General features: G+C 37.7%; 1 protein-coding gene across 1 annotated transcript in view; it reads left to right on the forward strand.

Annotated features, from left to right (window-relative positions):
* Positions 1-2,430: 2,430 nt before the first annotated feature.
* LOC131951811 (ATP-dependent DNA helicase Q4-like) overlaps positions 2,431-12,131 on the forward strand; it is an 83,298-nt gene continuing 73,597 nt past the window's right edge. Inside the window, exons 1-2 of the mRNA XM_059314212.1 lie at positions 2,431-2,445; positions 3,895-4,020. Coding sequence (XP_059170195.1) covers positions 2,431-2,445; positions 3,895-4,020 — 141 coding nt within the window. The remainder of the gene's footprint in view (positions 2,446-3,894; positions 4,021-12,131) is intronic.

Below are 12,131 nucleotides of genomic sequence, written 5' to 3' on the forward strand. Positions count from 1 at the left end.
TATCGGGTTAAATAGTTATTGTCTATTTAACCAATTACATTTGCAATAGTTATTTACTTATTTAACGAATAACATTTGTAAAAGTTATTTTCTATAAACCTATAATATTTGTAATAATTTTCTATTTTACAAATAACATTTATAATAGTTATTTACTTATTTAACAAATAAAATTTGTAAAAGTTATTTTCTATAAACCTATAATATTTGTAATAATTTTCTATTTTACAAATAACATTTGTAATAGTTATTTACTTATTTAACAAATAAAATTTGTAAAAGTTATTTTCTATAAACCTATAATATTTGTAATAATTTTCTATTTAACATATAACATTTGTAATAGTTATTTACTTAACAAATAACATTTGTAAAAGTCATTTTATATTTAACCAATAACATTTTAATAGTTATTTTCTATTTAATCAATAACCTTTGCAATAGTTATTGTCTATTTAAACAATAACATTTGTAAAAATTATTTTCTATTTAATCAATAACATTTGTAACATTTATTTTCTATTTAACCAGTAACATATTTGTAAAAAATAAATTTCTATTTAATAAGTAACATTTGTTAATAATTATGTTTATCATAAACACTCGATCCTGCAAAACAATTAATGTAGTTATTTGTTTCACTTCCTTTCCGGCGTATTCGGTAGTTTTTTGAGCGTCAAATTTCTGGTTCTTTTGTGCCCCTTGTTTACGTTGATATTGTTCATGAGAGGGGGCGGGTGATTTATTGTTGTTGATGTGGAAGATTCCGCCCCCCCTCCCCCCCACCTTTGTCCATCCAGAGTTTATCGGCACTTCCGGGTCACGTGATACTCCCATCCCTTGCGTCGTACAGGGGCGATAAATGTCAGGGGTTGCAGCAGACGATCCCCAGGCAGAAAACTGAGACACATTATTGTCATGAGAGCAAGGGACGGAGGTCCTGCTATTCTAAATAATTTTTTGTATGATTGTATTCAGCATTAGTTTTTTTTAAAGAGACATATTGTCTCACCGTTGTTGTTTTTTTTTTATTTATATCATTTTCATGAAGAAAGAAAAATATTGTTAGATTATGCATTTATTCTATAATTTTTAATATCTTTTTTTTTTGTCATTTTATTGTTGCATCTATTACAAGTCCTTGTAAAAATGCTGAATTGCGTGTCAAATGTTTTGTATTCTGGCATTACCCTTTACCATTTACCCCCTAATTACCTTCCCCCTTCCTTCTGCCCCCCCCCCCCTCCCCACGACCGATAACCCCTTCAAAGTGTCGATTACCTCCCTGTCATTTACAGCGTTAGCGTTAGGCTAATCTTATTCCCTTACATGGCAATCTATAGAATGTTTAGACAACGTACACAAATCTAACTTTTACCTCGCACACTGTCAGCTCATTTTGGTGGATTCTGCACTAATACATAGCCTTGACTCGTACCCCTAACTCTACAACACCCAAACAGATGAACGTTTTATATTGGCTTTTCTCTATTCTGCACTTGTGTATCATTGACTCTAACCCTAACTCCACAAAACACAAAAAGATAAACGTTTTATATTGGCTTTTCTTTATTCTGCACTTGTGTATCATTGACTCGAACCCTAACTCCACAAAACACAAACAGATGAACGTTTTATATTGGCTTTTCTTTATTCTGCACTTGTGTATCATTGACTCGAACCCTAACTCCACAAAACACAAACAGATGAACGTTTTATATTGTCTTTTCTTTATTCTGCACTTGTGTATCATTGACTCGAACCCTAACTCCACAAAACACAAACAGATGAACGTTTTATATTGGCTTTTCTTTATTCTGCACTTGTGTATCATTGACTCGAACCCTAACTCCACAAAACACAAACAGATGAACGTTTTATATTGGCTTTTCTTTATTCTGCACTTGTGTATCATTGACTCTAACTGTAACTCTACAAAACACAAACAGATGAACGTTTTATATTGGCTTTTCTTTATTCTGCACTTGTGTATCATTGACTCTAACCCTAACTCTACACCACCCAAAATGATGAGCTTTTTGTATTGCCCTTTCTTTATTCTGCACTTATATGTACCCCTGACTCCATCGCTAACTCTAAAACGCACAAACATAAGAGCTTTTTATATTGCCATTCGTGATAAGCCACTAATACGGGTTTACGACATTACCCCCCCCCCCGTTAATTACCCCCCAGGCATCCCCCCACACCCGACCCCACCCCCCCCCCCCCCCGAAGAAATTACGCCCTCGGGAATTAACCTCCCCCCTCCCCCCAAGTTCAACAATCTTAACTCCAACTCTTTACCTATATATTACCTTAATCCTATCCATTAGAAAAAAACCTAAGCATTCACCTCAGCCTAAAACTTAACCCAACACCAACCTAGACATTGGAAGCCTAACCCTGACCCTAACTGTACCTTAAGCTATGACAGGAGGGAGGGTAATTGTCTGAGGGATAATGCCCTGATCCCCACTAATACATAGCCTTGACTCTACGCAGTGGCGTAGGCAGGGGGGGGGGGGGGTTAGGGGGTCATAACCCCCCCAACATAGACCCCTCGGTATATATAAAAATGTATGAGGGGGTGAAAATCGAAAGTTTGAGGGGGGGTGCAAATCGAAAGTTTGAGGGGGGGGGTGCAAATCGAAAGTTTGAGGGGGGTGCAAATCAAAAGTCTGAGGGGGGGTGCAAATCGAAAGTTGTCCCCGGGTAAAAATTGTAACCCCCCCTTGAGACGATTCTGGCTACGCCACTGACTCTACGTCTAACTTTTCAACACCCAACAGAAGAGCTTTTTATGGCCGTACGTGATTCTGCACTTATACATAACCTTGACTCTTCCTATTACAGCAATACCACACAGAAACATGCAATTTATTTGCCCTTCGTTTTTTTTTTAAATAAAAAATTCAGCACCGAAAAATGTTGTAACTTTAACATTATGTACTTATTTTTATTTCGAAACCTCGTCGTAATGAATTTATTGCATTATCTTTGTATCAAGTGGGGTAAGGGAGGTCATGCACTAACGTAAAAAATGGCTCTGGCTCAGACAGGGGATCTAAGAAAGTATGTACTGTACAGCTTAGCGTTCGGTATGCAAACGCTAAGCTCCTTGTGTATACCTGTTTGATGTGATCGGATTCGGGTGATTTTTTTTTTATAAAGATTTAGGTTGTTGACCTTATAGAAATTAAATTTAAAAATTTAGGAACGGGGGGTGAGGGGCTGAAGGGCAAGTGCAGCAGAGTTTATCTGAGCCAATTGTAGCGATGTTTGTAAGTGTGGTATTGCAGAAACAGTAAGGATAGATTCATCAGATTTGATTCAGGTGAGGGACATGATAGAGAATGGGCGGCGGATCTATTCATGCTTAGAAATTGAACTTTCTAATTGCTGGAATATATATATATATATATGTGTGTGTGTATATATATATATATATATATATATATATATATATATATATATATATATATATATATATATATATATATATATATATATATATATATATATATATATATATATATATATATATATATATATATATATATAATTTTTAATTAGGGATTTCGATTTTTAAAAATATAGCTGAACAATTTCCTATTTGTTATTCTGATCACACAAATAATACGTTATACTTTTGCTTAAAATGCTATGATCGCTATTTCTCAATTCATTCGACAGCCGTACAATCTATTCTAAGAGAAATCTTCATTTAATCAAATCCATCTCTACACCCGTACAGCGACGGGAAATTTTGCTAGTATTTTTTTTTTCATTTTTTTTTTACCCTGTCTCAATTTTTCCATCTAGACAGACATAAACTACTCGAAAATTTCTTTAAATAGTTTTATGGATGTTTTTTTTTTTATCTCCCCCCAGGAAAAAGACCTTTGTGAACTGAGACGCCACACGTACGAGAGCTCAGTGGATAGGTCAACGGTCAAGAAACTTGTGAGGCAGGTGTTCAAACCTTGTAGGTGTTCGGAGATCTACAGCAAAGGCGGGGTAAGTGGGGTGTGTGGGGTAATTGTGGGGTGTGTGGGATAATTGTGTGGGGTAAGTGGGATGTGTGGGGTAATTATGGGGTAGGTAGGAAGTGTGGGGTAATTATGGGGGATGTGGGGTAAATGGGGTGTGTGGGGTAATTGTGGGGTAAGTGGGGTAAATGGGATTTGTGGGGTAATTATGGGGTAAGTAGGAAGTGTGCGGTAATTGTAGGGTAAGTGGGATTTGTGGGGTAATTATGGGGTAAGTAGGAAGTGTGGGGTAGTTATGGGAGGTGTGGGGTAAATGGGATGTGTGGTAATTATGGGGTGTGTGGGGTAAGTTGGATGTGGGGTTATGGTGGGATGTCTGGAATAGTTGTTGGATTACAATGTGGTAATGGTGGGGTAGATGGATGTGCGGGGTGGTGGTGTGGTGATATGTGGGATTATGGCGTAATAATTGTGGGGTAGGTGGATGCGTGAAGTAGTAATGTGGTCAGTGTGAAAATAGGAGGTAATTGGGAACATATGGGATTCGTGAGAATGTAGGTTAATTGGGGATATATGGGGTAGTTGGGATTATTGAGAATGTAGGGTAAGTGGGAATATATGAAGATTGAGTGTTAATGATGGGGCACATACGAGTCGGTGTTAATGGTGATGTAAGCGGTACGGGTGAGAATCTGTGGAAACGTCTGGAATGTCTGGGGTAAGGGGGAATATGTTTGCAAGGTGAAAAAGTGGGAATCAATGGCAACCTTGGGGTTTATTGACAAATCAATCTACGGCGAAGATGGAGTAATTGGCAATCTGCGGAGACCGCGGTGTGAATTCCGATATAAAGATTAAGCGGGGGTTAAGGGAGAAAACAGGAATACAAGTACCCGTTTAGGATGGTAGCTCTAATAGAGCAGGTGAAGTAGAGCATTTCGGTGTATTTGTACTCTGCGTATGTGTAGTAAAAATGGGAGCCGGGCGTTTTCCCGAAGGTCGTTTGCCTTAAATGACACGGGCTAGTGGCTTTCGGGGATTTGTGCTATTCGAGCAAATATAGATTCTGGCTATTATCGCATTTGGACAAGTGTCTCGGGAAAATGACATTCGGGCTAGTGTCCATTCGGGCAAGTGTCCTTTCGGGCAAATGTCCATTCGGGCAAGTGTCCTTTTGGTAATTTTCGTCAAACCTAGTCAAATATATGCCTGTCTGTCTTTACCCTTCCTGTACGATTTGGGTGAACTCAACTGGAGAAGGCTGCATCTGACCACACCGATCGATTTTTACCTAAACCCGTACATGTGCATGGCCGCCCTCTATACATAGCGCACAATGACAATCTTGCGTATTAAAGCCGGAAAATCACGGCTCAATCTAAAGAAATCTGCGAGATTCATTGTCAGGTCTTCTCATGTCTTGTGTAGGCTGGGGTCAATAAATGTGTTTGTGGTCAGTCAAAAAGAAGAAATTCGCTCCGGATACAACATCCAAGATAGTTATGCTACCAAACAAATTGTGTCGAGCCCATAATTTTTACTATATGAACAAGTAATGTTTGCTTAACCCCGTCTCCTAAATAGCTGTGTTCACCTATTAATTTAACCTTAACGCATTGTTAGCTTTAAAGTGGGAGCAGATATTGCTTTTGAAAAAAACCATACCTTTTTCCGTAAAATACCCAACTAATGTTCTCATAAAACTTATAATAATCAGAAAAATTAATAAAATCTTACACGAATATAGTATATCGGAATAAATGCTTCCATTTTCTTCAAAACCCCGTGTGTAAATAAAATCTAAAAAAAAGGTACCCTTTCGAACCAGATGACCAATTACGGCAGTTGAAGGTTCACCTGTTTCTGTAACGAGTCAATCACCAATTCAGGGACAGACTCATTCCCGAAATCCGAACTCAAATTTCGGGTTATCGACCACACGCTCTACCATCCGACCACGCCGCCTTAGTACCGATACCATTTACATAATCAAAATCAATCCATCAGTCTCAACCAACTGCCACTGTACTATTTACATAAACACGCGCCTCGGGGTCTAATCTAACAATAGACTCACTCCCCTTACACTTGTCTTGTTAATGTATTCGTAACTGGAGGTCTATGAATAAAGTGCTCGTCTTGTTAATGTATTCGTGACTCGAGGTCTATGAATAAAGTGTTGGTTTGAATGCATGGCATTACAAAAAGTGTTAATGCGGTAGTTGTTTTTGTTTGCTCTGAATTTCATTCTTCTTGAATTATTTTTTGGCCCTTTTTTTTAAAGTTCCTAATTGTAATCTTGCACGGGATTTCCTCTAACATACTCAAGTATTGCGTGTCAAAATGTTAAGCGCCATTTGGCCCGTTAACTCTGATTTCAGCCTGCTTTTCTTTTCTGGATTTGCTTCCGTAGCCTTTGTCTACCCAAGAACCAACTACAAGGCAGCAGTTGTTTAACTCTGGAGTTTATCTCACTAGATGGGTTGCTTTCCCCAGCTAACGAGCCCCGTCTGGCCGGGATCCGAACTCAGATCTTTACCGCCCGATCAAGCTGTACTATATTTTTACTTTCTCGTATATACGAAGTATAGAGAAAGTCTTGTAATCGTGAAAAAAAAATCTAAATTTTTACACATCTCGACGTTTTACACCTCCCTGAGTCGGAAAAACATATTTTTGCAATCTTGTCCGTATGTCTGTGTGTGTGTGTCTGTAAACTTGAGCACCGTTACAGCTAGGTTGATGAAATTTCATATATAAGTATATTATCAAAATCGTAGATCCGTATCAACTTTTAAGCGATTTGCGATAACCGGAAGTGGTACTTTTTCTACTTTGAAATTTTCAAAAGCCTATAACTTGAGTACTATTTCAGATAGATAAATGAAATTTCACATGTAAGTAAAAGATCTAATCCTCTACCTTCTATTAAATTTTGAGTCATTTCCGTTGACCGGAAGTAGTAATTTACGCTATTTCCGATTTCTCAAAAAAACGCATGTAAATTTATAAAGTACTAATAATATTCCGCACTATTATGCATATTTTGTTTTGGCGTTCACTTGGTGCACAATTCTTTTTTCTACGAGATTCTATTCTATTTTAAAAAGTTTAAGTAATAAAAATCATGTCTATATTCCGAGTTGTCATCCCACGTAGTGTTATATAAGAATATTCGAGAAAGTTTAGGGGAGATCACTCCCGGTTTATTTTTTTTTACTGTCGAATCTTAAACAAATTATGTGTGTCTGTCGAATGCTGTAAAGTCTTAGAGTACTCTTGTGTGTGTGCGTATGTGTGTGTGTGTGTTCCGACATGAAACCCCTCAATCTGTTGGCATAAAATCAATTTTTAAAAGAAACCGATTCGACATTCGAATACGAGACCCTACGAGCCTGAATATCAAATGTTGCAATTGATTTAAATAAAAGCTTTGCGTTGTAGAGTGATTTGTTAGAGAATCCTTAATCGATCTCAATCCCAAAATGTCTCATCGATTTCAGTACAACAGTCCGTGTGCAATCTTTCTTCCACTCTGCCTCACCTATAAACGGCAAGGTGCTCAATATTAAATGGTTTCATACACGATCAATCATAGTGAAGATTTATTATTTTTGTTTATTTATTGACGTAGTTTCGATTCCTTTATTATCGCTCGCCGCCTTTCTTTAAAGGCCTGTAAAATATTGTTTCGTATTACTAAATAAATGCATTGAACGGCGAGGCCTAGCGGTAGAGTGCTGCTAACCCGAAAGTCTCGAGTTCCAATTCCTTCATTTGCGCAGGTCAATAAATGGATCGTTAGGTCATTATTTTTTTTTAACTTTTTACTCAATAAATGTAATGTTGAGTTTTTAAAGCATATTCTCATTTATTTGTCGTATTTACTTTCAAGGCTTGTAAAATATTGTTTCATGTTACTCAAATAATGTGACTTCGAGTTTTTAAAACAACTCCCCCCCCCCCCCCCCCTGTCAACCACAGACAGCCCTGCCTTTCTTGAACCCTGTTCCTGTAATAGAAAGACGCATATGACGATATTTTCTAAACTCATTTTTTTTTAAACGCCGTTTCCTATTTTAAACTTTGTTTATGGGCTTTAACTCTGAATTGACTGAAACTTTGATTCGCTTTCGCAACTGTAGCAGTGAATTTACTACCGAGATTCGCACTAGTTCGTGTGATTTGATACTATCAGTTTCTTTGGCGAAATGTCCTCTAAATAGAGCTGTCTTTTACTCCAGGGTAACACTATCTTGACTGCATTAGGACCCAGCCGGATACTGGGGGTGACCTTATTAGTTAGTGACCCGTTATGGCTGGTCTATTTTGATCACCACATCCGGTCTGATACCTGATAATATCTTGATGGGTGAAATTATGCCGAAAGTACATTGTGGAGGACATATTTGCGAGGAGATGGAAATGGTTTGAGAAAATACGTGAATTTTTTTTAATGGGAAGATCTTTGAAATTTTGAAGTTTTTGTGGAGACATGGGGATTTTTTAGAGAGGGCGTGAGAATTTTGTGTTGATATGTGGAAATTTTGTGTGCAGATGTGAGAATTTTGTGTGGGGATGTAGGAATTTGGAGACGTAATTGTGTATAAAGGTGTGAGAATGTTGTGTGGGGATGTGAGAATTTTGTGTGGGGATGTGAGAATTTTGTGTGGGGATGTGGGAATTTTGTGTGGAGATGTGAGAATTATGTATGGGGATGTGGGAAATTTGTGTGGGGATGTGGGAATTTTGTGTTGATATGTGGGGATTTTGTGTGGAGATGTGGGGATTTTGTGTGAAGATGTGGGGATTTTGTTTGGGGGACTTAGGAATTTTGTGTGGAAATGTGGTCTTTTTGTGTGAATATGTGGGGATTTTGTGTGAATATGTGGGGATTTTGTGTTGATATGTGGGGATTTCGTTTGGAGATGTGAGACTTTTGTGTGGAGATGTGAGAATTTTGTGTTAAGACGTAGGAGTTTCTGTGGCGGTGTTGGTATGTGTGAATTTTTCGTGAAGACGTGGGGATTTTCTTTGAAGATGTGGGATTTTTGTGTGGTAATTGTGTTTTGGGACGTAGGATTTCTGTATCCACCTGGAAATTTTTAGAGTCTACGTTGACGTGGGAATATCGTATGGGATTTTTATCCTATATATTCGACCAGCCCTCGCCGACATCATGTGACCAAAGGGTGGGGGTGGGGGTAACTTACACCGTGCCTCGGATACATACTCCCACTGCGAGTCATCATAACCATAATCGTTTTGAAATTTAAAAAAAAACCCTCGATTTAATATTAATTAACTCATAAATAGTCTATATTTAATTACAGTTGGAATACTCAATTAGCTCAAAAATTAATCAACTTCAATTTAAAAAATTATATTTTCCTGATGATAGTGCTAATCCTGGTCTTTATTCAACTCTGACGTCGATGGAAAAACCCGGGTTCTAAATTAATGAGAAGGACGACACGTCTGCCGACCTTGGTCGTTTAAACTGTATCAGCGTTTGTCTCCCATGTTATATTTACATCAGAAAATAATTGCAAGGCGGAAGAACTCTTGGAAACGTGAGCTTGTTCACCTGACACCCCCCTTGCTAGTCTGTCTCGCGAATTCTAGAACGCCGTACAAGAAATTTACAAACATTCTAATTTGGGTTTTTTTTAAAGAATTTTCAAGTTATTTTGTCCCATAGTAAATGTTATTTATTTATATTCGTCTGGGTAAAAAAGTGTCTGTTTGGATTTTTTTCTATTTAAATGTTAATTATGACGTCATCAGTTTCTGTGTAGACAGCAAATTGGAACCCGCCCTAGAAATTGATGGATCATTCGATGCTCTGTTTAGCAGTTTATGCAAATTGCACGCCCATAGCTATGTAGATTTGCGTCACCCTGATGTATGCTAAATTATGCATCAGAATTCCTAAGCGAGACAAAACAAGTTATCAGTTTCATTTTCGCGGAAATCTAGGGTTGGGGTATTAAAAAGGAGGTCGGCGTGGTCGAGTTGTTTACGCTAAAAGCTGATGAACTGAAAAGTCTCCAGTTCAAACCCTCTGGCAAATGAGGCTCTATAACTGGGGACAGCAACTCACCTAGGAGAGACAACTCCAAAATCAAACAACTCTTGCCTTGTAGTTTGTTCTTGGTTGGATAAAGGCTGTGGAAGCAAATCCACACTTTAAAAAAGCAAGCTGAAAGCGGAGTCATTGTCTTATATGGCGCGTAACAAGTTGACGCGTAATACTTAATTGTGTTGGAGGTAATCTCTTCCAGCACTAGAATTAAGATCGACGAAGAAGAAGCATCGTTATCGACGGTGCTATCTATACATGGAAGGACGGTGAGGTTTAGTGATAGAACCATGCCCTGCTCGCCAGAAGGTATAGACCCTTGGACTGTCCTTAGGTCGTCACACCAACCAAATCGCATCCATACCCAACCCCGATGATGCAATCCTTGGGAGTAGGAAGTAAAAGCCGTGATGAAAAGTCACAGGTCTAGCGGCAGGGCATCATGGATGTGGAAAAAAATGTTCGATTCTATTTCAACTTGCAGTCTGCGAGTGGATGGGGGGTCTGTTAAATGGGATAGCGAGATTTTTGTATTTACAGAGAAGGAAAATCGACGCTATTTTTTTTTGGAGTTGTATCTGTGTTTGTTTAATGAAATCAAGACTCTCAAAGACTAGATCTTGTTAGTGTGTTATGATAAATTGCGAGAGATAGAGATCTGGCGAGTAGTAATTTCGTGTTGTCAAAAACAGGTTATTGGGTCTAATTATTCTAATCTAACAGCAGATCCTTAGCCACAAAAGTTTATCTGAATGACTACTTTATAAAAAGCTTGCTACCAGTTGAGCAAAATGCATTAAACCCCACACATTAAAGGCAATATTTCCACGTCCTCTTTGCGTCTTTATTTTATTCTGTGAATTCAAATTTATTCGTATCACTTTTTCTTGGATGATTTAAGTCTATGGAAGCAAATCCAAATCAAACAGCGGACTAAAATCTGAGTCAACGGCCTCTATGGCGCCTAAGTTGACTCGTGATACTTAATTTAAAAATTAAGAACGAAGAAGAAGAAGGATCACTGTTATTCATTTTATTAAACAATACCTTAAACCTAATCCTGAATACTCCAAAAATTGTAAAGAGATATGATTTATAAAACGGGAATATAGAAGTTTAGTGAACCTATTAGGACTAATTTGAATCTTTTCATTTTTTAAAAATCATTTATTCCATTGCAGTTTATCTAAAGAATACTGGGTTTAAATTTCTAATTTACTTCTACAGACAGCTTCAAATCCAGATTGTCGTTTTATAATGATATCATTTTAAATTTGAGAAACATTTAATTATAAAATAAAACCGCTGCGTTTAAAAATAATTAGTTTCAAATCTCCAATTATTTCTGCCTGATACTAAATTTCAAACTCATTGCGCTATTTTAATATACAACATATGTATTTTTTTTATTTACAAAGAATGTATGTGGTGATGTCTGCCCATTACCATGATACCCTCATCACGTGATATTTAATACACCAATCGATGGCTGGAATTTCAGTCATAATCGAGGGCCATTATTGGTATTCGGATATTATATCCGACTCTATTAGCATCGAGAATAAGTGGGATCGATACTAGACGACCTCGCTTATGCTGATCTGCAATCGCTGGGGCAGCCTTGTAAGAACGTTATTTTACTTAGGGGTCATCCATAAATCAAGTCACGCTTTTTTTTGACGATTTTTACCTCCCCCCTCCCCTCCGTCACACATCGTCACAAAAAGCCAGACCCCCCCCCCCCTTAAATGACGTCACACATCAGCCTACAATCCCCCTCAAAATTGCAGTTGATTTTTTTTAAACATTGATATTTTTCCAAAATCTTGTCTGAACTCTGTCAAAATAGAGTATTTAAATCAATTCCTAATATAATTTATTAAAACAATTTTCTAAAACGAGAAATTACGTCTCAAATTCGTTTTCTAACATTGCTTTTTTACAATGCAAAAGTGTGACGTCGCACCATCTGAGCCCCCCGCCTTCCCTCATCACACACCGTCACAAAATTACGGACTTCCCCCCCCCCTGCCCCCTACGAGTGTGAGGTCATTTAT

The sequence above is a fragment of the Physella acuta genome, unplaced genomic scaffold (assembly GCF_028476545.2).
Source record: "Physella acuta isolate Inbredline_101_S28 unplaced genomic scaffold, ASM2847654v3 ptg000830l, whole genome shotgun sequence".
Classification (NCBI taxonomy): domain Eukaryota; kingdom Metazoa; phylum Mollusca; class Gastropoda; family Physidae; genus Physella; species Physella acuta.